Raw genomic sequence first — 25,105 nt, 5'->3', positions numbered from 1 at the left:
AAGTTTTCTGACTGGCTGGAACACAGGGCAGGCGACCCTGTGAGCTGAGGCGACACAACCAAGCTGAAGGCCTTGCATGTTGCAGTGCTGGGTGCAACCATGTCAGTTCAAACCAGGTTCAGTTTGGTTGCTTAATGTGTCCATTTCCTATTGCTGCCATACAAACTTAGTAGCTTCGACAGTACAAATCAATTAACTTTATAATCCTGGAGGTCAGAAACTCAAAATGGATCTCACTGAGCTAAAATCAGTGTTGTCAGGGTAGTGTTCTCTTCTGGAGACTGCAGGAGAGAATGCGTTGTCTTGTTTTTTCCAGCTTCTCGAGGCTGCCCACATTCCTTGACCCATGGCCCCCTTTCTCCATCTTCAGAGCCAGCAACATCACAGCTCTCTGACCAATCATTCTTCCACTGCCACTTCTCCCTCTCACTTGGATTCCTCTTCTGCCTCCCTTTTCTTCTTTTAGGACCCTTGTGATAACGTTGGGCCGGGACAATGTGCCTGTTTCAAGGTTAGCTAATTAACAGCCTTAATTCCCTTTTTCCTGTCAGGAACATGTTTATAGGCTTCAGGAATTAGGCCATGGACACCTTTGAGGGGCCGTTATTCTTGCTACCATATATAGTTAGTTGGTTGATTGTTAAGTTGTTCAGTTATTGGTTGTTTGGTGTTGGATGGCTGTTGTTTTTGTTTTTGGTTTTGTTTTGTTTTTGAGAATCTCCTTGGCTCAGGTCCTTACCTGAGAGCCAGATAATCACATTTGTTAAAAGAAGAGAAAAATGAGAGTGAGCAGCTGCTAAGGGGAAGAAGGAGCTGCAAGAGGCAGCACAGAAAGTGGGCATCGATTTTATTTCATTGTCCATCATTATCAATCTATAAAGCACAATCCCCCAAACTACAGCACATGCCATTCTGGGGAAATTTGTTAGCTCATGGACGCCCACAGACCCCAGTGCATGGCTGTTTCATACTCCATGCAAACAAGCCCTTGGAGTCTGTCTCATGTCCTCTGGCTTAGAAGCAGGGATGTTTGTAATCTACAAACAAAAGGTTGTCTGGCCAAACTTTTGAGATGTAATCTCGAATCCAGATACACTAGTGGGTTCTGTAAGTGTGTATTGGTCCCCTAGGGTCTCTCAAACCCACAGTGGGCTTCAGTCTCTCTCCCAGGCATCAGCCCTAACCCTGTGGCAAGGGCCCTGCCCAGCTGCCTCCCAGACTTCACATCTCGCAGGCCGGACTATGTCAGCAGCTGCCTTGCTTTCCTTGCCGGAAACCTAAACTTGCTTTTTAAGGAACCCATCAAAACTCTTGAAATCAGATGTGGGCATTGCTCACTTGCCCTGAGCTGCCCCTTGCAGCTGGGGGGCTCCTTGGTTTGCTCTCTTGGCAAAGTCCCTTGTTTTTACTCTGCCTAGGACCCAACTCCTTCCTCCTTTGTTTCCTTGCCTGGGGCTTCTGATTCCAGTAAGCCACCCCAGTAACTCCTGGGGTGCTCCCACGGCTCACCTGCCAAGGCCACTCCCACCTGATCCCAGACTGTCCACTCATCCCTGGCCTGTGGCTTGTCCCGACCTCCCAGTGTATCCTGGCTTCTATCACTGACCTTCCAGGTAGTGACTTCAATCTTGATATCCTCTGCCCCTGCTGACCTTGACTTCCCATCTGCAAACTGCCAGTGTCGTATCAACAGCCTCACAGCATAATGGCTAATGTTTCTTGAGCTCTTACTACACCTCAGGCACTGTACATGCTTTCGTTCATTTAATCCTCATCACAACCCTAGAAAGAACCCTATGAAGAATGGGTACTAGCCCATCTTACGCGTGAGGAGACAGAAGTACAGAGAGATGAAAGAGCCTATCCATGGTGCCACAGGTCGTATGTGATGGAGTCGGGAATCAAACCCAGGCCGGGGAGTGTCATCATCCCTCACATCTGAGTTTCTGCTACAGTCACCTCATACGACTCTATCCTATTCCCAGTCAACTCCCAGCAGCCAGTGTGAACTGTGTGTACAATGGATCATGTCCTCCACTGCTCAGAGCCTGCCAGCAGTTCTCACCTCACTCGGAGCCTTCCAGCAGCTCTCACCTCACTCAGTAAAAGTCCGAGGCTCATGTGGCCCACAGGTCCACGTGATCAAGCCCTGCTCCTTCTCTACCCCACCTCCTGCTGTGCCCCCTCGCACTCTCCTCCACTTGGCTGCACTGGACTCCTTACTGTTTCTCAGGGAAACCAAGCACACCCCTGCCTCAGTGTCCCTGTTCTTGCTATTCCTTCCGCTTGGGTTGCTCCCTGCCTCCTCACTGCCCATACTTGGCCCATTCCTTTCTTAAGGAGAGCTTTGCTGATACTCTACGTTTAAGAAAATTAAGACCTACATTTGCCGACATCCCTGCCCAACGTCTCCCTATCCCCCTTACCTGGCTTTATTTTTCTCCATATATTGAGAGCTACCTGTGTTGTTATCTCCCACGGGGAATGAAGCTTCAGGAGGGCAGCACCCTTGCCCACTGCTACGTATCCAGCACTGTGTAGGGCTCCTAGCAGGTCTTTGTTAAATGAGTGGATGAAGCCTCAGGACTCCCCTCAGGAGCCTCAGGTTCTAGGAGGCTCCAGGCCACCATCCAACCTGTATCTGTTCCTGGGCCACCAAGGGGGCAGACCTTCCATTCAGCCCACGGATGAAGACTTTAGCTTCACTTTGGTGCTCAGTTCCCTCTACAGGGCCTGGCAAACAAGAACATGCAGCACATGTGTATGGGCTGAGCTTGAGCTTTTGTTCTCATTGACTGCTGTTTGGGGGGTGTGGGGTGTGGGTGTGGGTGTCGGTGTGCGTACATGTGCTCACTCATGTGTTGAAGGAACTCCACTGCTCTCTCCTCCACCCCCAACCCCTACTCCAGCAAGCTGAGGGTGAGAAATAGCTACTTTTTGTTTGTTTGTTTGTTTTTGTTTTGTTTGAGATAGGGTCTCACTCTGTCACCCAGGCTGGAGTGCAGTGGCACAACCTTGGCTCCCTGCAACTTCAAACTCTCAACCTCAAGCAATACTGCTGCCTCAGCCTCCTCAGTAGCTGGAACTACTATTGGCTTTTAGTGGCTGCACTCACCAGCATCTCACTGTGTTGCTCAGGCGGGTCTCAAACTCCTGGGCTCAAGCGAAACTCCAGCCTTGGCCTCCCAAAGGGCTGGGATTACAGGCATGAGCCAACGCACCCAGCCACAGCTACTTCCTTCACTGTCAACACCACAGAACACATAGGTCTTTATTCTCAGCCCTTAAAACCCTACCCAGCCCACCAGACATTATTTAAAAATAATCCAACTGAGACATCTTTGTGCATCTCTCCCAAAAAGATAGCTTTGTCCTCCCACCCATTGCTTCAGCAGCCTGTATAGGGGCACCCAGAGGGCCAGCTCACCACACCTGAGGCCCCCAGGCCTCTACTTTGAATCCACCAGGCCCACTCTAATGGGACAGTGACCTTGGGCCAGCAAAGCAGAAATGTATTGCTGTAACAGCCCCATGGTTTGAGATCCTTGCAGTAGCAGGTTCTGGGCATGTGTCCCCATCACCCTTCTCCAGCAGAGAATAGTTTATTTTTATTTTTTCATGGCTGGCAGCAAGGCAGCACCTGTGGTAACCTCATTAGTCAATTCCAAGAGCTCCTCAGAGAAAGGGGAAAGCCTGCCAATTTAGTAAGGGTTTTTGGTCTCAAGTAGCTCTGGAGGGTTGGGGGGATTGGGGAAATAGGCCCAGGAGCAAGAGAGGTTGTGGGTGAGCAGTCTTCTCATCCAAATCCACTCTGAGGTTAGAGAACAGGAAAGCACGTCACTGACTGGTGTTCTGATTGCCTTCACACATCCAAGGAGCTTCTCCACAATGACTATTTCTCTAGTGGGAAGCCATGGAGATGGACTTAAATAATACCAAGTACCATTTCCTGCACACCTTTTGCAGGCCAGACATTGTGCCAAGCCCTTCAGATGGTGCTCCTCAGTGGGAGCTGCTCAGCCCAGGTTTTCTGTCAAAGGTACTGACTCGGCAATCCTAGAGGATATGGAGTTTCTTTATTCCCAACTGGAAAGTGAGGTACTCGAGTCTCTGAGCGGTTAGGTGACTTCCCTAAGTTCTCATAGCTTCTAAATGGTAGGACCAGAACTCAAACTCTGACGCCAAAGCTTACATGACAAGCTCCCTCCCTGCTCCCTGCTCCCCCGCCTCTCTTTTCTCTGGCTGTCACCAGATTTTATTTTCCACAGGATGAGAATCTATAAAGGTTTGGGGTCTGGCTGATTTGGACTGAAAGGGCTCTGTGGCCACTTTCCTGGGTCTTAGGCCCCATTTGGAAAATTGAAATGGATCACTGAATCCCAGAGCTTTGCGGCGTGGTAGACTGTGAAACAATTCCATCTCTTCCCTTCTCCCTCCCCAACACCACCCCCATGGTGAACAGGGATTCTCCCAATGAGGAAGGCTCAGCAACTCCCAGGGTCCCCGACCTGTTCATTCTAGAAGCTTCAGCAGCAGCAGTCCCTGGACCCAGGTTCATGCCCCAGTTGGCAGCCAAGTTCTTCCTCTGGACACCAACATAGCTTCAAAAGAGTCAATGTCAGAAAGCCTCATACTTACCTTACCATTTAGGGTAGTTTTTATTTTGAAATACATATAGAAAGATATATTAATCAGGGTCCCAGCAGGAAACAGAATTCTTTTCAAAAGGATTTGACTGAGAAGAATGTAGTGAAGGCACAACTTGCAGATAGACGGGCAGGGTTCAGGGCAGCAACAGGAATGTTGAGGCTCCCAGGAACTAGCAATATCAGGAAGATGGTACCAGCCCTCAGCCAAAAGAGCAAAGAAAGGAAATGGTGTGACTGGGGCCTGGTGAGTGTTGGAAGCATAGAGGTGGCCACCTGGTGGGAGTAGTGGTCCCAAGGGCCACAGTCCCTGCCGTAGCCAAGCATCAGCGCAAAGAGGGAGCAGGGGAAGAGACACCCTCCTGACCTCCAGCCTCTTACCTGTACCTCACATTGGCCAGACATAAAAGGAAGCCAGAGGCAAAGGAAACTGGTGATTCAGCTCCTAACACTCAGCCCCAGGGGTCACAGAGCAGGGTAGCAAAGGGAAGAGAATGAACCTGAAGGGAGAAGGCCAATGGAGAAAAATAAGAACAGGGGACACCTTCCTCCATTTCGAGATTAGGATTGTTACCATTGCAGACCTGCCTGCCACCCCAACCCAGTGGACCTTGAGGCTTTGGGGAATGAGAAGTAAAGCCCCTCACTAGACGGTTGAGGATGCATAAAGCTTAAAACCCTTGTTCTAGGGAAAGTGTCTTGGCAGCCTTTCCATGGCGCTTAGCGAGGAATGAGTCTTGTTTCCAGACAGAGATGCTAAAGCACCCAGGCATGCCCACCCTGGGGGATGCAGGGAAAGATTCTCAGGGAAGGACCCAGGCCTTGTTACTTTAGAGCTTCTAGGGTAGGAGTCATCTTTGCCTCTTAACAATCAGATCAGTGGTATCCTTCCGACTCTGTCATTTGGCTGCGCTGGAGGCAAGAAATGGTTTGCACTCACGCAGGGGCATGACATAAGTAAGGAAGGGGTCAGAGGTGAACCTGGCTTGTGTGCTCCACCTCTTGACTCAGAGTCTATGCTCTTTGCTGAACTTTCTGTTACCTTGGGATCTTCTACAGTAGGTCCCAGTGTGCAAATATTTCAAGATCAAGAGAAAATATTTTATTGTGTTTTATTTAGGAAAAACATGCTAGATAAAGGGGGAACCAACAGGGCCATTCTGTTTGTGGTTTGCTGAGATTCCCTGGGAAGCAAGCTTGGGAGGCCAGGATCTGTGTCAGAATGCAAGACCAATGTCTTCTCCAAAACTTGGATGAACAGAAGGTGCTTACAAGCTGACAGGGAGTTATGGAGAAGGAAGCAGGATTTCCAGTTTGGTTCCAAGTCTTTTCTGGTCTTGACCTTTAGCCTAAAAGCAGAGTGCCCAGTTGATCTCCATTATTACTGTAACACAAAAGGAGACACGTGGGTCTGTGAGAGAGCTGGGAGGCAATGCTGGGTTTGCATGTTTTGAGTTCATGGAAACCCAAGGAACTGGCTGCCCCTCTCTAGGATAACTAGAGCCAAGCCACTGGACCCTTCTCATCCTGTGGCCTTGTCTACAATTTTAATCATTTTGAAGATGAAGGTTTTGAAGATGAAGGCCCAGCCTCAAAAAGGAATAACCAAGAACAACCCTCTCTCTCTCCTTTAGTCTAGATGCTTCCACAGTCAAATGTGAAATTATTATTCATGTGCTTTTACTCATTATTCATCTGATTTACATAAAAAGAAAAAAATGGAATCCTAGGCTGGTCATTGCATGGTCTCAATCACAAGCCATGAGCCAGGGTTCAACATGCACCCTTCACTTCAGACCTTCCTCACAACTGAGCCTGGATCCTACTCTGGACCTTGTGATCTGCCCACCACGGCCTCCCAAAGTGCTGGGATTACAGGCATGAGCCACCGCGCCCGGCCCCCTGCTTTATTTTTCTATATAGCATTTATTGTTACCAGATACATTTGTGTTTATCACCTCTCTCATCACACACACACACACACACAGACACACACACAGAGAGAGAGAGAATTAAAGGCAGGGACTTGGTCTATTTTCTCAAAGTTGTATCCCCAGCACTTAGAATCCTGCCTGCCATGGTGTACATGCTCAATACGTACTTATTAAATGAATGAATGAATGAATGAATGAAGTCAGACAGGTCCTCAAGGGTAGGTTCAAATCAGGGAGAATGGTGGGTGTCCCTACTGCTTTGTAGGACTTCAAGCTGGCCCCAGACTTGAGTCATTTCCATCAGGCAAATTCCTGAAATACTTACTGGTCTTCCTGATTCTGCAGTGTGTGCTTGTCAACAGCACATTGTCAAACACATTGCTGCCTATGCAACACTGTGTGGCAGTGGCTGTTGGAACTCATTGCTAACAGAAGTGAAAGCAAAAAAAACAAAGATAAAGAACGTAATGGCCGGGTGCCGTGGCTCATGCCTGTAATCCTAGCACTTTGGGAGGCTGAGGTGGGCAGATCACTTGAGGTCAGCAGTTCAAGACCAGCCTAGCTAACATGGTGAAACCCCTTTTTTACTAAAAATACAAAAAATTGGCCGGGCATGGTGGCATGCACCTGTAATCCCAGCTACTCGGGAGGCTGAGGCAAGAGAATCACTTGAACCCAGGAGGCAGATGTTGCGGTGAGCCGAGATCACACCATTGCATTCCAACTTGGGCAACAAGAGGGAAACTCCGTCTCAAAAAAAAAAAACAAAAACAAAAAAAGGAGAAACAAAGTAATTTTTCCCTCCATGGATGATATGACATGGCAGCTTTCATGGAGGTTTCAGAATCTGCTGGCCCACCTCATACATGACTTCCTATGCAATTAGTATAAAGCAAAGAGACAACAGACAACGCTTCACACCTGAGGCCCAGGTCCTGAATGTCTTTGGATATCCTCTCTCCTTGAAGGATATATTGATTCACAGGCAAAGGGCCCTCACAATGATATAAAGGAGACCAAGTTGGAAGGAATAGATCACAGGAGGGTGAAGCCCAAAATCCAGAAGGGAATTTCAGTGAAAGTCTGGACTCAGGCACCCTGCCCAGATCCATGTGCCTTCTAACAGGTGGCAGACAGAGAGGTGACAAGACAAAGGAGCAGAGCGTGCTCGAGGGATAGCTAATGGGTGTGTCATTTGACCTTCCCAAGACCTAGCTCTCTGGAAGTATCAAGGGTTCAGGGGGCTGGGTCATAGGCTTGCTTTTCCTCTAGCTCATTGTGCAGACCTTGGCCTTACCCATTCACCCTTAGTAGCCTCTTCTCTGACCCTTCCGTGGTTCTGTGCAGAGTAAAGATATAGAACACACAGTAGGGCCCAGAAGGGTCTCCTGGCAGTCACTGATGCCAGATTCAGCTCTCTTGACTCTCTGTGTTGGTGAGGCCACCACCAATTTTCCTTTGCACACATGGACTGACTCACGTTGAAAATTCAAGGGTCTACAGGCAAGTTACTTCTGCTTCTAGGGGCCTCCCAGAAGCACCTAGTATTCTGTTTCAAGTCCTTTGTCCAGCTGCTTTCAAATCACCAAACTCCTCTCCCCCTCCCCTCCATTACTACCCATGGAGATCCAGAGGAGGGACCTCTTAACTTCTCAGACAGTGAATTGAGGGAGCTCAGAGATTTCTTTTATTCCTGGAGCACAGAATGTAATGTAGGTGCACCAGATGAAAGGCATAGCACCAGCCTGAGCTTCTCTTTGACCAAGTCCAGGGAGGCAGGCTGGGTGTTTGTGTTTGAAGATAGAGTGCCAGATGTTGCAAATAAAAATAGAAAACACTCATTTAAATTTGAATTTCAGATGAACAATGAATAATTTTTTAGTATAAGTGTATTTTATAAAATATTTGAGCCATACGTATACCGAAAAATGATTCCTTGCTTGCCTGAAATCCAGATTGTGTTGGGTAGTCTGTATTTTACCTGGCAGCCCATTTGCATGTTTCCTAAACACCCCGGCAGCTCCCAGATCAACCTGGAGAGAGCTGGGCCTGGTGCGTGGGGCACACCTTACAACCCCAGTTTCTGTTCCCCACCCATGTTCCTTCCAAGGAGACTGGCTGCCCCACTGTCAGAGTGCCCAGGAAAGGAAATGGAAGAGAGAAAATGGTCACGGGGTTCACAGGCATTGTGCCCCCACTGTCGGCTGCACCGAGGGTGAGGCAGGGACTCAGTGTGGCAGATGCTTCCTTGTCTCCAGCCCAGGCCCAGTCAAGCAAGGGCCCTGAGATCTGCCCAGAAGGAGAAGGTGTGGGAGGGGGCGGTGCCCGCAAGTGGAGGTGGGGGACAGGAAAGGGAAGAGCCTGCAGCGCCAGCATGGAACTTCGAAGGGTGCTGCCTGTGAAGCACTGCTTTCCTCCAGAGCAGCCATCCTCCCTGCCTGCCCTGAGACCCCTGCTGGCTCCCACTATCCCAGGACAAAACAGGGCCTGGGCTCCCGGTTCCCCCTCATTTCCTCTTTCAGTGTATTTTCTCTCCTCCATCTTCTGGAAGTTTCTCTCAGTGTAAGCCTTGTCAGGGAGGCCTGCCACTCTGCCCCACCTCCTCGCCTCCCTGTGGTTTGGCCTGATCTCAGAGCTTAGCACACGGCAGGTCTCCTGGGGTTGGAGGTCCGTCCTGCCCCTTTAGAGTAGCTGTGTGACCTTGGAGGAGGCCTGTCCTGCCTTTGAGTAGCTGTGTGACCTTGGACTACTTAGTGCTCGGCACCTCCGCTTCCTCATCTGCAAATGGGCACTCTGGGCAAGATGAAGTGAGTCACTGAGTGGGAAGTGTTTGGGACAGTGACCCGCATGGAAGAGACACTGTTATACACGTGGGCTTTATTCTGCCCCTGCTGCTCCACTCAGCTGTTCCTCAGTCACGTCCACTGATTTTGTTCTTAGCTGTAGCCCTTCTTGAACCCCCACCATCCTAGGTGCACACGCCTGCCCACACCTCCCACTGTCCCCTCCCTGGGTGCCCATGACTCTCTTCTTCCCTTTCAGTTATTTTCCTCTCTCAGACCCATCCAGCCAGCCCCATTTCCCCAAGATTCTGTTGTAACCTCTCTTTAATCCTTTTTCCCTTGGAGATCTCAAGGAACAGATGGGAGCCTCAGCACAGTATAGCCTTGTATGTGCATAGGCCAATTCCACACGGGGCGGGGACGTGGCAGCTGTGCTTTGGCCGTCATCTCTGGAGAAGGGCAACTGGGGCTCAGGAGGCTGAGGGAGCTCCTGCTTTTCACTTTCTTCCCTCCTGTGAGATTCAGTTTTTTTCATAAGTATTAATTACTTTTATTAATATAATAGAATTACAACTGTAATTTAGGATTTTTTCAGGAGAAGGGATAGATTACCTTTGACCAGGCTCTCAGGCTTTCTTTATTAAGTAATCTGCCTTTAAGACAGGATAGGAGGAGGGCATTCAAAGTAAAGACGGTCCCCTAGTTTTGATTTTTCGACTTTATGATGGTGCAAAAGTGATAGGCACTCAGTAGAAAGCGGCACCACACTCTCCTGTGATGCTGGGTGGTGGCGTGAGCCATGGCTCCCGATCAGCCAGCTGGTCAGTAGGGTAAAGGGCCAATGCCCTACAGCGTGCTGTGCTGCTAGGTGATGTTGCCCAACTCTGGGCTGCAGAAGCGTTCCGAGTACACTGAAGGTGGGCTAGGCTCAGCTGTGATGCTCAGGAGGTTAGGTGGATTCATTCAGTGCATTTTCACCTGTGGTATTTCTAGCTCACCCTGCATTTATCTGGATGTAATCTCATCGTAAGTCAAGGAGCATCTGTACAACAAGCAGTCTGAGGGAAGGCACAGCGGAGAGGCTTTGGCACCTGGAAAGAAATGTCGGGCCTCATACTGCCCCAAGTAATTTGTAGATTCAGTGCTATCCCCATCCGGCTACTATTGACTTTCTTCACTAAATTAGAAAAAAACTACTTTAAATTTCATATGGAACCAAAAAAGAGCCCGTGTAGCCAAGACAATCCTAAGCAAAAAGAACAAAGCTGGAGGCATCACACTACCTGACTTTAAACTATACTACAAGGCTACAGTAACCAAAATAGCATGGTACTGGTACCAAAACAGATATATAGACAAATGGAACAGAGGCCTCAGAAATAACACTACACATCTACAACCATCTGATCTTTGACAAACCTGACAAAAGCAAGCAATGGGTAAAGGATTCCCTCTTTAATAAATGGTGTTGGGAAAACTGGCTAGCCATATGCAGAAAACTGAAACTGGACCCCTTCCTTACACCTTATACAAAAATTAACTCAAGATAAATTAAAGACTTACACATAAGACCTAAAACCATTAAAAACCCTAGAAGAAAACCTAGGCAATACCATTCAGGACATAAGCATGGGCAAAGACTTCATGACTAAAACACCAACAGCAATGGCAACAAAAGTCAAAACTGACAAATGGGATCTAATTAAACTAAAGAGCTTCTGCACAGCAAAAGAAACTTATCATGAGAGTGAACAGGCAACCTACAGAATGGGAGAAAATTTTTGCAATCTGTCCTTCTGACAAAGGGCTAATATCCAGAATCTACAAAGAACTTAAACTAATTTACAAGAAAAGAAACAAAAAACCCCATCAAAAAGTGGGTGAAGGATATGAACAGACTCTTCTCAAAAGAAGACATTTATGTGGCCAACAAACATATGAAAAAAAGCTCATCATCACTGGTCATTAGAGAAATGCGAATCAAAACCACAATGAGATACCGTCTCATGCCAGTAAGAATGGCAATCATTAAAAAGTCAGGAAACAACAGATGCTGGAGAGGATGGGAGAAATAAGAACGCTTTTACACTGTTGGTGGGAGTGTAAATTAGTCCAACCATTGTGGAAGACGGTGTGGCAATTACTCAAGGATCCAGAACCAGAGATACCATTTGACCCAGCAATCCCATCACTGGGTATGTACCCAAAGGATTATAAATCATTCTACTATAAAGACACATGCACACATATGTTTATTGTGGCACTGTTCACAATAGCAAAGACTTGGAATCAACCCAAATGCCCATCAATGATAGACTAGATAAAGAAAATGTGGCACATATATACCATGGAATAGTATGCAGCCATAAAAAAGGATGAGTTCATGTCCTTTGCAGGGACGTGGATGAAGCTGGAAACCATCATTCTCAGCATAGTGACACAAGAGAAAACCAGTCACCACATGTTCTCACTCATAAGCGGTAGTTGAACAGTAACTCATGGGCACAGGGAGGGGAACATCACACACCAGGGCCTGTCAGCGGGTGGGGGACTAGGGGAGGGGTAGCATTAGGAGAAAAACCTAATGTAGATGGCAGGTTGGTGGGTGCAGCAAACAACCATGGCAAGTGTATACCTATGTAACAAACCTGCACGTTCTGCACATGTATCCCAGAACTTAAAGTATAATAAAAAATAAAAACATTTAAAAAAGAAATGTGGGGCCTCAGCTGGTGGTGGCAGGTGCTGTGGCTCACTAAGGCCTCATGTCCATTGGCTTTACCCAACAGGTTTGTCTACAGCACCTGCAGACCTGCCAGAAAGGGGTGACGCTCTTTGGAGACAGGGTGATCCCCTAATAGTGATGTAAGTGGGTGGAGAGGCTGTAAAATGAGTTTAGAAATTAGAGACTCCCCCACATGCTTTTTGGGGGTCCAGATAAGGGTACAATGCAGACCAGCTTTTATATGTCCAAATATTTGAAAGTTACAAATCAAGTTAACAAACTATTACATAGAATATGTTCTCTCCTCTTGCCTTGACAAATGCACCTTCTTGATATGGTGAAGGCCAAGCTTGAATTTAGAACCCGTGGACCCCTCAGAATTCCACACTGGAATGTGGTGACCTGGGGGGAGCCCGCCTGGGCTGGTTTCAGACCCTGGCTCAATGTGGCACTAGGAAGGGCCTTGAGCACACATGTGTGGGCACTCAGCTCGCATGTCCAAGCTCCGCAGTGCCCTCAAGCCACCCCGGTCACCACCTGAGGCCTATGGGTGCGCACACCGGTGGTGTGGTCCACCCACACCTTGGCCTTGGGCTTAGGCTCAGGGAACTGACTAGGGAACTCGAGGATCAGAGTGCACAAGGCACAGTCCAATGTCCAGTAGCAGGGCATGTGTGGGTCTTGGGGGCCATGTTCCTTTAACCTGTGGACACTTCATCCGTGGCTGGAGGTAAGCCAGAGCAGACTCCCTAATGTGTGGGCCACAGCATAGACCACTGCAGTCACCAGATGAAGGCCTGGCGGGGGTGAGCTTAGCCAATGAGAACCGGAGGAAGGAGCTTTAGCGGTTTCCTAGAAGAGTCCTTCAGATGCCCAGGCGCCCCCCGACCCCCCATGCCAGGGCTGGGTTTCTGCCCAACACCTTGTGCCTCAGGGTCATTCAGGTGTCACCGTCTCATGCTCCTGACACAGTGGAGAGCTTGTTTTCCTCCTCTCAAACTCCCTGACTCTAATCCCCACCAGCCTGTGCCGCTTGGCTGGCCTCCTTGGCAGAAAGGTGACAAAAGGACATGTCTCTGGAGAGTCAGATCCCTCAGCTGCCGGGACCTAGGACCTCCTTGGGGCCACATGAGCTAATAGCCAAGGGTCCTGATCTTGTTACTGATCTGGTTTCCTTCCATCTCTTATAGCCAGGGTGTTGGTGGGAGTCACTCAAAGCAGTTTCATTAATCTTAAGGAAGCAGGAGCTATTACAATCGAGAAAGCCTCTTTGCTTCTCTCTAACGCTCATGCTCCCATAGCACTGCCCTCCCAGCCCGATCAGCCTTCCTTATACAACCTTACCTCCCAGTGTTTCCTCACCTCCAGCCAGCTCACCTGTGCCACTGCGCTCCTTGCCTGCTCCCAGCATCTGCTCATCAGCACCTACCCAGCTGTTCTTATTTCTGTCCAAATCTCTTTCATCCTTCAAGGTAACTTGGGGTTTCACCTCCATAAAAGGTTCCCAACACTTCCATCGATTCTTCTCCTGCTTTATCACCTGTATTGTTTACCACCTGGACCCCACATTTGGCCCATGAATTCTGTTCATGTTAGTACCTTATACCATATGGCAATTTTCTTCTTCCATTGTTATTTAGAAATCATAGAACTAGAAGAGGTCTTAAAGACTACCTAGTCCCATCCTCATTTTCTGAAGATGAGGAAACCGAGAGAGAAGAAGGTTTTGTAACTTGCCAGGCTGAGCCCTCAGGGTTTCGCAGAGCTGGGCATTACACTCAAATTACATTCAACCCTCTTAGCCCAATCCAGGACTTGCCACAAGCTCTTGATGCCTCTCTACATAGAAGTCTGCATCACCCATAGGATATGGCGGTCAGGAAGGGCATTCTTGGGATATACTCAACTGGGCAAATGGAGCCTTCCCATTTTCTGGCAGGACACAACCCAAAGAGGTGCATCCCACTTCTGTATACTCTGTTTTTTAAGTTCTTTGCATTTTAATAACCAGCAGGCAAAAAAGGTGGTAGTCACCTAGATTTTCTCAGACCAGCCTTGATTCCCTGCTGTCTCCCCATGGGGAATTTCAGGAACTCCCTTTTCTTCAGAGGGAATAAGCCCAATTCCTGCTTCACCATGGCAGGGAGGCCAGCTCCTTTTGCTGCCCATCCCCATCATCCCTCGCATCTCCATTGTGGAAGTGCAGAGAGCTTCTTAGCGAGTCTCCCCTTGGACTTTCCCAGGGGCTGACGAGGAGCCCCAGGCAGGAGGCTGATGGGCTAAACAAGCAACCAAGGAATAGCCATACAGGCTCTAAGTTAGAGCCCATCTTTAACAAAGGTGGGATACAGTGAGCAACAAACTACAGGGCAGAAGGGTAGGGAGGGGCTGGGGACAGGATGACCTATCCCAGGTAAGGCCCCTAAATGCTAAGTAAATTCCCCAAGTCAAAATCAGCTGGAACAGGGCAGAGCAAACATTTTTTTTTCTCCCCCTACTCTCTCTCTGGTTGTCCTGCTCACTGCAAGGAAGAAAAACAGAATAATGAGCCACGTTGGAGAGTGTCACCCGAGCAGCTCCGGAAAGACGTGGGCAGACGCCTGGCTGGGCGGCTGACTTTCTCTGTTTCTGGTAGAGATTTTATAAATATTCGGGGAGTTTGATCTGAGGCTGTTGGTGGGGAGGCAAGGAGAGCTGCAGCGGGGGGAGATAACTCAGCCCACGGGGGTTCTTGGACCTCTCTGAAGCCTGCTTTTCATTAGTGTCGCCAAGGCAACGGCTCATCTGCTGCAGATCTCATCAAGGGCCTGCAAAGCATCTACGGCGCGTTACGCTTTGCGTTTCATAGTGAATCGGCTGCAATCAGTCTTCCTCCAGCACCCCCCCATTACCCCCATCACCTCCTAGCCTATGGAAGAGAAGATAATTAAAGGGGGGTGAAAAACTGCAATCAGAATTCTCCGAGGCTGGCATGGAGAGGCAGAGCTGCGATAGTCCTGTTCCCAGGGCAGTGATTCACCCCGAGGACTGTTCAGAGCCGGGCAGTCATGAGCCTCAAGTAACCAGATGGACCTGTAGCAACTCCCCAGCTTGGTCTTCTTCCATGGTGCACACCCAGGCTTGATTCTTGTCTCCTCCCCACGTGACCTGACCTTTCCCCTCCACACACCTTTATTTTTGACCAAGGCAAACATTTGCAGCGTGCCCAAGAACCTCACCGGCCCTTGTGCCAATCGGTTCCAGATGCTCATGGAAATGCAAGCCCATACGTTCCTCTGGTTTTAACCAAGGTGTCCAATGGGTTCTAAAGGGTGATGTCAGGGGAGGTGGGGGCAGGCCAGGGAGTAAAGGGAGACCCATGTTGGCAAAGCAGTGTGAGAGCAGGTGAGTGGGTCCAAAGAGGAGGGCCAAGTGTCATGATCAGCGTGGCCAGGTAGGGAATGTGCACAGAACACGTTAACTCGGCTTCACAGACACTCCCATTCTCAGCATGTACCCCATGGAAATCCAGTCACCCCCTTTAAAAGTTGACTCCTTCCATGACGGGTGCGGTGTTTCAGCCCTGTAATCCCAGCACTTTGGGAGGCTGAGGCGGGTGGATCACCTGAGGTCAGGAGTTTGAGACCAGCCTGGCTAACATGGTGAAACCCCCATCTCCACTAAAAATACAAAAATTAGCTGGGCGTGGTGGTGTGTGCCTGTAATCCCAGCTACTTGGGAGGCTGAGGCAGGAGAATCACTTGAACCCAGGAGGCGGAGGTTGCAGTGAGTTGAGGTTGCAGTGAGTCAAGATCGCACCCTTGCAGTGAGCCGAGATCACGCCATTGTACTCCCGCCTGGGCAACAAGAGCAAAACTCTGTATGAAAAAAAAAAAAGTTGGCTTCTTTCAGCTGTGAGCTCCTGGGGCCAGCAGCCAGGGATCCTGCTGTCTGCTATATGTCAGTGTCCAGCACAGTGCCTGCGCATAAGGGGCGCTCAGTAGTGTCTTGAAAGAAGGAATCCCTCTGTCCATGCAAAAGAGGGGGAGAGTGGTCAGAGCACTGCAGAGATTGGGGTTGGGTTTTCTGGTTGTCTTTCCAGCTTGTCTTTGTGCTGGAAAGCAAACCTGAGCTCCAGCCTCTCCCAGCCCCTCCTTTCTGTGGAATTCAGATCACCCCAGCCCTCTTGAAAGATTTGTACTCACAGCCTTTGAGCAAGCCCTGGGAAAATGCAGAATCTCAGGCTGTAATTATGAGCTGGAGAAGATGCCTCCCCCAGCTATAAATGGAGCAGAACCAGGAACCCAAGACAGCTGGGCTCACACAAAGGCAGCCCCTTGCTTTCTTGCTTGCTCCTACTTTTCCCACTGAGCTTGGCCCTGAAGAAGCAAACCCCTAATTCCTCTGCTGGTCTGAGCAGGAAATTCCCGTCAGCTTGTGGGAGAAGCCATATGAGAGAGATTTCAGCACATCCATCCCCACCGAGATCCAGAGCCATATCAAGTCCTACCCGGTCCCGCAGAGCAGCTTCCTCCTCCATAGCTTCTGAGCTGCACCAAGGCAGGCCTCCGCCAGCCTTTGTTACCCAAGGCTGATGCTGGGTTTTTAACACTCAGCCAAGTCATAGGGAAAAGTAAGATTTACAATAATTGGGTACATAGTATAGCTGACTGGGCTGCACAGTGTGGCTTTTGGTCAGTTCTGGCATTCTGGTGGGAAAGCTGCATTGAAGAGACAGAGAAATGCCAGCCCAGATGGCAGACATGGTGCATTTAAAAGGGCGGCATGGTATAGATCCTCGCTCCTCAAAGTGCGGGCCTGGAACCTGCAGCAAGAGCATCACCTGGGAGCTTGTTACAGAAGCAGAATCTCAGACCCTACTGAATCAGAATGGGTTTTAACAAGCTGGCCAGCAAACACAGGTACATTCGAGCTCGAGGCAGAGTGGAGCACAGGAAAGAACATATGGGTGCGTTCATCCCAGCCTTGTGGATTCCTAATGCCAGCTTTGTCACTCAGTAATATGTGACTTTAGGTAAGTAAGCTCCCTCTCTGAGCTTTGGTGTCCTCTCCTTTACATCAGAGATGATGTAACCCATTATAAAGGGCTGATGTGAGGCTCGGCCTGGTACCAGCAAGCTCCTACCCTAGTCAATGTTAGCAGCACAGAGATGACTGCTCCGGGATCAAAATCCTTTATTTCCCCAAGGCAACTACCTAGGAGATGCAGCTTTAGTCCGTCCTCTTGCTATGTCACTTTTTTATTTTCTGGGGGGACTTTTAGTCCCCTGACCACGAACCCCAGAGCCAACAGTGATAGCTTTTCCTTCCAGCTACCCCCATGTGAAATTAAGATCCAGAGTGCCCCCAGAGAGACCAAGATTTCTCATGTAGAATAGATCACTATGGGTGAAGGAACTGAATGAATGCGGTCTGGCAGGGTCAGGTCTGGGGACAGGGCGTTCCAGAAAGAGGAGATACAACAAGTGACTTTCATAATGGATAAATGGCTCCTTGGCGGTTCTGACAAGCAAGTAGGATCGAGTCTGGATTTCATTTCTTTCACCATCTGTGAGTTTCTTTGAGAGACAGTAAGATTCTCTCGTTGTTACAGGGGTTGGAGTTTTAACCACTTTTCTTTGTTTGGTGTTGGTGTGTTCTGTCACTACAGTCCCCTCCTGCTTTCCCAAGCTAATGTAATGGAACACAAGGATGGACAAGCCACGAGGGTCTGCAGCATCTCAACTTCTCCATAAATGCTGGGCTGATTTTGCGAAGCTGCTTTCCCCATGAGGCTTGACTAAAGCTGCTTTTCAAGTCAGTTTTGTAGAGGAAAGGAGGGCAGGTTAGCTCCCGGGTACTGGTTGGGTGACCTGGGGCGAGTCCCTTAACCTCTCTAAGCCTCAGTTTCCTCCTAGGATGATAATGCTAATATGAGAATCTCCTTGAAGACAGACATGCACGTCTACACCCATTCTGGGGATAACAGAATTATTGGCGGATTAAGTAACGTGATATTTACAAGGAACATGGTACAGAGAGTGGAATATAGTCAATAAATGGTAGCTGCCATTTTTGTAGTCATTAGGAGAGGTGAGCCTTGAACAGCTGGCCTCTGTTGAAAATTACAAAAGAGAGTGGCCTACATTTGCAAACAGCGAGCATAGCCACCCATTCCTGTGCAGGTCAGCAACTGACCCTCCCTCCCCTGCCCCCCGCCTTCACTTTTTTTTCTTTAGCTGCAGGAGTTGAGACATGTGGCTCACCAGGCTACCTCAGTGAGTTAAAGCTTTAAATAAATACACACTCAAAACGGCTATCACATCACTGCCCCCATGGCTGCCACAGGCCCCCTCCCGACCTGGGAATGTCTCTTCCTCCCTCTCCCTTTCTCTGCTGCTAGAAACCAGGCCTTGGCTGAGCCCTGAAGAGGGTATCTCCTCTGCACGGATGCTGGTCCCAGGGGCCCTGCACAGGGCAGATGAGGGTAGTCCTGATCCCGTACAGACTTTCCTCTTCCTGGGTTTGTTAGAAGCCTGGCCAGGCCCCTAGTCTTATGACTTCCACAGATGTTTCTGCTTAAGGAGCCCTGGCATCTTTATGGCCTGTTTTTTCCATTCTTGCCTCTCTTCCTCTGTCTCAGCAGCCCTGAACGCAATTTGGACTTTATTTTCTTTCTAATGGTTACAGGGATAGAAAGGGCTTCCCCCCCCCCGCCACCCATTTTCAGTTTTTGGCTTTTTCGTTAGCTCATCAAGCTGAGAATGTCTGTGTTAGCTCACACAGGCATACACACACACACAAACACACACATTCCATATGCATTCAGATCGTACCCGTGGTGTGTATTTCTTAATGTTGCACTGACATTTATTGCCACTTCAGACCCAGCCCATTTCAAAGTCTTCCTCCCTGCCTCCACCCCACACTTCACATTCATCCTCTGCCTAGCCTCACACAGGTCACCCTGAGCAGCCGACTGGGGTGTCACCCAGATGCTGATTCCAAAAACTAGTGCTGGCCTCGGCCTCCAGCAAGATGCGAAGAGCCTCACTAACTCACCAGTCCGCCTCTGTGCTTCCAAGGAGGTTTGGGCTGACTGATGCAGTGAGAGCTGAGACTGCAATTGCCATGCATCTCTTCAAGCTCTGCCTGGCCAGCCAGTCTACCCAGGCTCAGGGGGCCAAGTTGACAGCTGTTTTTTTTTAAAAAAAGAACCACTTTTCCACAAGCAGGCTTGAAACAAGTCTGGCCACCCCTTGGATCTACATCTGTAACTGCCCCCAGCTTGCCAGCATGGCAGGGTGTTCCCAGTCACCTCCCCCGCAGCATCGGGGGTTGCCTGTCCCATCAGTCTGGTTCCCAGAGCAAAGAAAACCTGGCGATGTCAGGTCTTCAGCTTTTAGTCTATCTATGGCACAGGTGCCTGGGACTGGGGCCTCTTTATTACCTCCTAAGCCTGAGGACTGGAACTGAACTTCTCACTGCGGGTATAAATAAATCTACCTGGAATCTTAAATGTTGACACCACCTGGCTGCCTTAACTGGGGTTAGACCCATTACCCACAAGAGGCCATCCAACCTCAAATTCTCTGTGTCTCTGCAGCCCTTCTTCCTAGGAGGGCGATGATGCCGACTCACCTGTTACAGCATTTTCATAATTCAGCTAACTGTCCACTACTTTATCTGCCCATCATCCACCCAATGATGACCATGGGTGGCGGGGCAGAGTGGCCCCTCTAGAATGTCTCCTCTTCAACACCCTCACCACGGAGGGGCCTTTATAGATGGCCCCATGAAGTTCTCGCTAGGTGACTGCCCCTACCTGAGATGGGCCAGGCAGCCATGGACCCCTCTCCTCCCCTCCCCTTCCTGCTCTGCCCAACCTCATTCTGATGGTTTGGCCTTGTGCATCTCACCAGTGACTCTTTTCTTCACTCCTTCCTATTTAAACAAATTAAAACTCCAGTTTTTCTTCGTTTATGTTTTGGTGGCTGAGGTGGAGCATCTTTCCCCCAGTGAGTTAAGGGAGGCTGGTTGGAGAAGACAGCAAAAGCAACAGTAGAGTGAGTTGGGTCCCCAGTGGCATAGTGACACAGACAGGGACAGTGGGAAATGGAAGCTGGAAGAAGTCCCAGAAGTAGGAGCAAGAAGAGTGACTGTCCTCCATGCTGGGTTCTGCCAGGGACTCTGGATGCGCTGAACAACAGCCATGCTAGAGACTTGAGGACGCCTCTTCTGTTTGCTTTACTTGTCACAGATTCATTAATAAAGACAAACAGGGTAGCCACCTCATTGGTTTTTCTGTCTGTAAATAAATCCCTTCCGAATACACACCCCCAACATGGATGCTATGGATGCTTCTCAAGAAACAGCCATACGATGCTATCATAATTGACATCCTTCCAATGATTCAAATCAAATCAACCTGAGGAGCCCGATGGGTCTGATGCTCTTCTTCCCTGGGCATCTGCACCTTGCCAGAGCCAGGCCGCCTGTGTGTGTGTGGCCGGTGGGGTGGCGGAGTTGCTTCTTTTCATTTTTGTGAGTGAAAATGAAAGGGTTCCCCACAACCAGCTGCAACAAGGATCTCTCACCCTGTTGCTAAGGAGTGGTGGGGTCCTGCTACCATGTGGTGCTCTGGCGGGCCTGGGGAGATCTTTAGGGATCTGGAACAGCCACTGGATGTGCAGTGCTGAGCCCCTGGGATGTGGAAGTGATTAGCCGGCCACCTGGATGGGCCACAAAGTCCTACTATCACTCCTCTTCTCTCCTTTCACTTCTGGACCCTGTTGGAGAAATGGAGCCCTGGGAAACTGTCTCACCACCTAGGACTGTGTGGAGCTGGGCACACACTCAGGAGGCAGGTGACTTCCAGTTGGTCAAAGAGAAGCGCACACGCCCTATCCTCTGATAGTCCTATTCCCTGAAGGATCTGGTCAAGCCATTCCTTCCAGATGGCTGTGATACTGTGTCCCCTCAGTATTAGGAGTGGGAGAATGGATGCTTTCCACGAATGCAAGCTCCTAAACCCCCTCCCCTGCAGCTAGGGCTGAAACCCCAGATGTCCTCATTGCACCATAAATGTGAGCAGGGAGGTGCAAAGGTGTGTGCAATGATGTGCGTGTGTGTGTGTGTGTGTGTATCAAAGAGAGGAGTCTGTCACAGGAAGAATACTGAGTGACCCCAAATGTTGTAAGCATATGCATCCCGGTTTTAACATAGTAACAATCATAATGCTAATAATTTTTGCTATCATTTGTTGAGATATTTTTCTGGGCCAGGTACAGTACTTTGCACATATTATCTCATAATTCTCAAAATCTCTGTGAGGTACAAGTATCACTGTGCAACTTTTCAAATGAGAAAACAAGCATGGGAAAAAAGTTGGTTCAATTGCCAAAGGTAGATCTGAGAAGTGGCAGGGCCAGGATTAGAATCCGAGAGCTCAAAGTTCTTCTGCCATGTATCATAGACGTGACCACTATATCGATAATGGTAACTGCCAACCCCTACTGTTCACTGGCCACATGCCAGACACAGATTCACTTAATTCGTTCTTACAAACTCTGGATATATTCTTATTGCCGCATTGTGTAGATGAGGAAACTGAGGCACAGAGCATTTTGGCATTGATTCCCTTCGGCAAATGTGATTTGAACAGCTCCTGTGTGTGTGCAGGGCACCGTGCTCTTGGCTCTGCTTGGGATATGGGACTGAGTGATATGTCATTCTTATGGTCTGAGATCGATCAGCAAGGTCCATGGCCATGGCCATCAGAATGGGCTCAGGGTGGGGTTCCAGAACTTGAAATGAGGGACAGTAGGAATCCTGCATCCTAGGATATCCTAGAAAGTGAAACATACCAGGTCTCTAGAGAAGGAACCTAGGCACAGAAGCAAGACAGAGTCCTGTTGTCAGCCTGAGGCCCCAGGTCAGTACTGGGCCAGGAGCAAGCGCTGGCTGAACTGGAACTGTTTTATTCCTGCCCACAGCATGGCCTCAAGGGCAGGACTCCAGAGCTAGGCTGCTAAGTTAATATCTTCCATTCTTTAGCTGTGAGACCTTGGGCAAGTTAATGAACCTCTCTGGGTTTCAGTAGCCTCATCTAGAAAACAAGAATAATAACTGCCCAGCTCATGGAATTGTTCTAAGCGCTAAATGAGTTAATATGTGAGAGGCCCTTGGAACAGGACCGGGCCCATGGTGGGCTCTCTGGTGGGCTCTCAAGCTCTCACCAGCCAATGATCATCGGGCCCTTTGATGCTGAGGGGGCAGAAGCAGCAGGTAGGGGCCAAGTTGTCCCAGTGGCAGAGGGAAGAAAATTGTAGTAGGAACTGATTAGGGCCTGTCCCTGCAGGTGGTTTGATGGGAGGGAGAGATGAAATCCAATGGGACAAGAGGGACTTCACATCATTAGTACAAAAGGTTGGCAAATGGGCACAGGGCCCTTCCTTCTTAGTCTCCAGAGGCCAAGATGCAGGTGCCTGGCACCTGAGCTGGCTGGAAGTGGGGAATGTTTCAGGGCTGGCATTTATAGTGATGCCACTGTTACCTAATTATGGGCACAAAGAGAGGCTCCCACTGTCTGTGCAGCCCCTCAGTCACCCAGGGAAGAAATATTGATCTGTTCCCAGCATTCCCTCTGTCAACTCCCCAACCTCAGTCTCTGGCTTGGAAGAAAGACGGCTGGGGAGGAGGATGGAAGGCAGCCATGCTCTGCTGCAGTAAATCTTTCCTAGAAGAGGAGACAGCTGAGCTCATCAGCCAGTGCCAGATCAGCTCAGAAAGAATCCTTTCCAACTCCCAGAAGACCCCTCAGCGGCTTGGGAAAGGAATGGCTCACTGGGGCACTTTGTTTGTGTATGTGGGCCTGTCAGGCTGGGCAGGGGTGTCTGATGACACATTAGGACAGCTGAAAAGAGAGGTGGGACAAAAATGTTTGCCTAAGGGCAGTCTCGTGATTCCCCCACCCCTCCTGCTCCCCACCCCCACGCGCTTTTGAGAGCTTGTTCCAGGACTTTTCATGTGCATTTGAGACCACAGTTTCCTCTCCCAGAAACCCCATTAAGCTATGAGTGAGTGAGGCAGTGGGGGAGAGAGAGAGAGGGAAAGGAAAAGAGAGACAGAGCAAGAGAGAGAGAGTTTGTGTGTGCACACGTGAATGTTTCCTCCCCGCCCACATTCTTTTGCACATGTCCACCATTATGTACATTCCTAGCCATACCCCTTGAAGTCTCTCTCCATCAGGTCTTCCTCAACCATCCTCTTCAGTAGGCTCAGGGCCTCAGAGAAAGGCAAAAGGGCCTAGACTTTGACTTTCTTTTTTTTTCCTCTCTCTCTCTTAGAGACAATATCTTGCTCTGTCACCCAAGCTGAACTGAACTGGGCTCCAGCAATCCTCCCACCTCAGCCTCCTGAGCAGCTAGGACTACAGGTGTGCCACCATGCTCAGTTAATTTTTTAATTTTTTGTAGAAGTGGGGTCTCATTACGTTGCCCAAGCTGATCTCCAACTCCTGGCCTTAAGAGATCCACCCACCTCAGCCTCCCAAAGCGCTAGCATTACAGGCATGAGACTTTGCCATTCCAATGAGAATTTTGTCCTTAGCAATCTCATCCAATGGCCACTGGAGATGTATGTAGGGCCACAAGAATGAGAAAGGGGGCAATGCAGTGACAGGTGACGTGTTCAGGTACCCTTCCCCAGACACACAGCCTGTGCCCTCCACCATGGAGTACATTTTCTCCCTGGCTTGCTGCTGCCATAAAGGACCAGGGATGTGGAAATAGGAGGTGAACTAAGGTACCCCACCACCCACTATGGCAGCTTGAGTTTCTTGAGGCTGAGACAAACTGGGATCCAGCAGCCTAGATTTTGCCCCAATTTCTCCACTGAGTATTTACTCAGTGCTCCTGAGCGGATGCCTTCCCCTCTGCCTAGAAGAAGCACAGCGTTTTGGTAAACGCCTCAGCATGCCAGGAGCGCTGAAACGTTTATTCTTTTCCCTCCCAATTATCCACTCTAATGGAGCAGAACACTTACATGGAAAATCCTAAACATGGAAGATAATTTAAAAATGATTCACCCTGGAATACATGCTGCCATTTGCTTCTGCAGGTTTACCTTACTAAAGGCGTTTCGCTTCCTTTGCTGTTACAATAAGCTTGCCTGCCTTGTAGAAAAGATGGCCAGGGCCAAAGGGAAATCAGTCAAGGGAGGCTGTTTTGTCTGAAATAATGCATCTATGAACAAATGAATTGAATATAACTGTCTTTTTACATCAGTGTTTCTGTGGAATTAAGAGAACATCCAAGACCACTCCTAGCTTGAATAGATTAAATTTGTCCTTGTGTTTGGAGCAAGGGTTGGGAAGTCTGTCTGGCCCATCAAATGACCAATGGCTTTTAAGGAAGGACTAAGTAACTTATGACCAGAACAAGGGAGCAGCCTGAGTCAGTCTCCCCAATATCTACATCGTGTTATTTATACTAGCAAAAAAATGGACACAACCTAAATGTTCGACCATATGGTATTAGTTAAATTAACATCTATATGATGGAATACTAGGTAGTCATTACAATTATGTGTCAGAAGAAGGCTTAATCTCATGGGAAAGTGTTCACACCACATTATTAAAGAGAAAAAACAGATTATAAAGCAATATGCATACAATGTAGCCGTTCTGTAAGAAAAAAGTATTATGTGCATTTTTAACATTTTTAACTGGAAAAATATGTATAAAAATGTTAACAGTGCTATCTCTGGGCAATAAGATTATACTTGACGTTTATTTCTTTTTTGGAATTTTTTTTTTTCAAATTTCGTCCCATTAACATGCATTTTCCTAAATCAGAGGAAAAATACATTAAGAAAAAAAGATTATCTGAGAGTCCAGCAGATGTGTTTCCTGTTTCTTATCCCATGTCTATTCTCCATTTTATTTATTTATTTATTTATTTATTTTTTATTATTATACTTTAAGTTCTAGGGTACATGTGCATAACGTGCAGGTTTGTTACATATGTATACTTGTGC

At 48.7% G+C, this 25,105-nt stretch overlaps 1 protein-coding gene across 2 annotated transcripts in view; it reads left to right on the top strand.

Moving 5' to 3' along the window:
• Positions 1 to 25,105, top strand: part of RAD51B (RAD51 paralog B) — an 800,423-nt gene that overhangs the window by 751,166 nt on the left and 24,152 nt on the right. The window contains exon 11 of one of the 2 annotated variants that reach the window (XM_011949704.1): positions 23,416 to 24,860. The exons of the other annotated variant lie outside the window; for it this stretch is intronic. Within the exon in view, the coding sequence (XP_011805094.1) occupies positions 23,416 to 23,534 (119 nt within the window). The 3' untranslated portion in view covers positions 23,535 to 24,860. Of the gene's footprint in view, positions 1 to 23,415; positions 24,861 to 25,105 lie in introns of those variants that run through there. 2 annotated transcript variants of the gene reach the window in all.

This window comes from Colobus angolensis, unplaced genomic scaffold (assembly GCF_000951035.1).
Source record: "Colobus angolensis palliatus isolate OR3802 unplaced genomic scaffold, Cang.pa_1.0 Scaffold3, whole genome shotgun sequence".
Lineage (NCBI taxonomy): Eukaryota > Metazoa > Chordata > Mammalia > Primates > Cercopithecidae > Colobus > Colobus angolensis.
The sequence above is the reverse complement of the archived record's forward strand: the minus strand, read 5'-3'. Positions and strand labels throughout refer to the sequence as shown.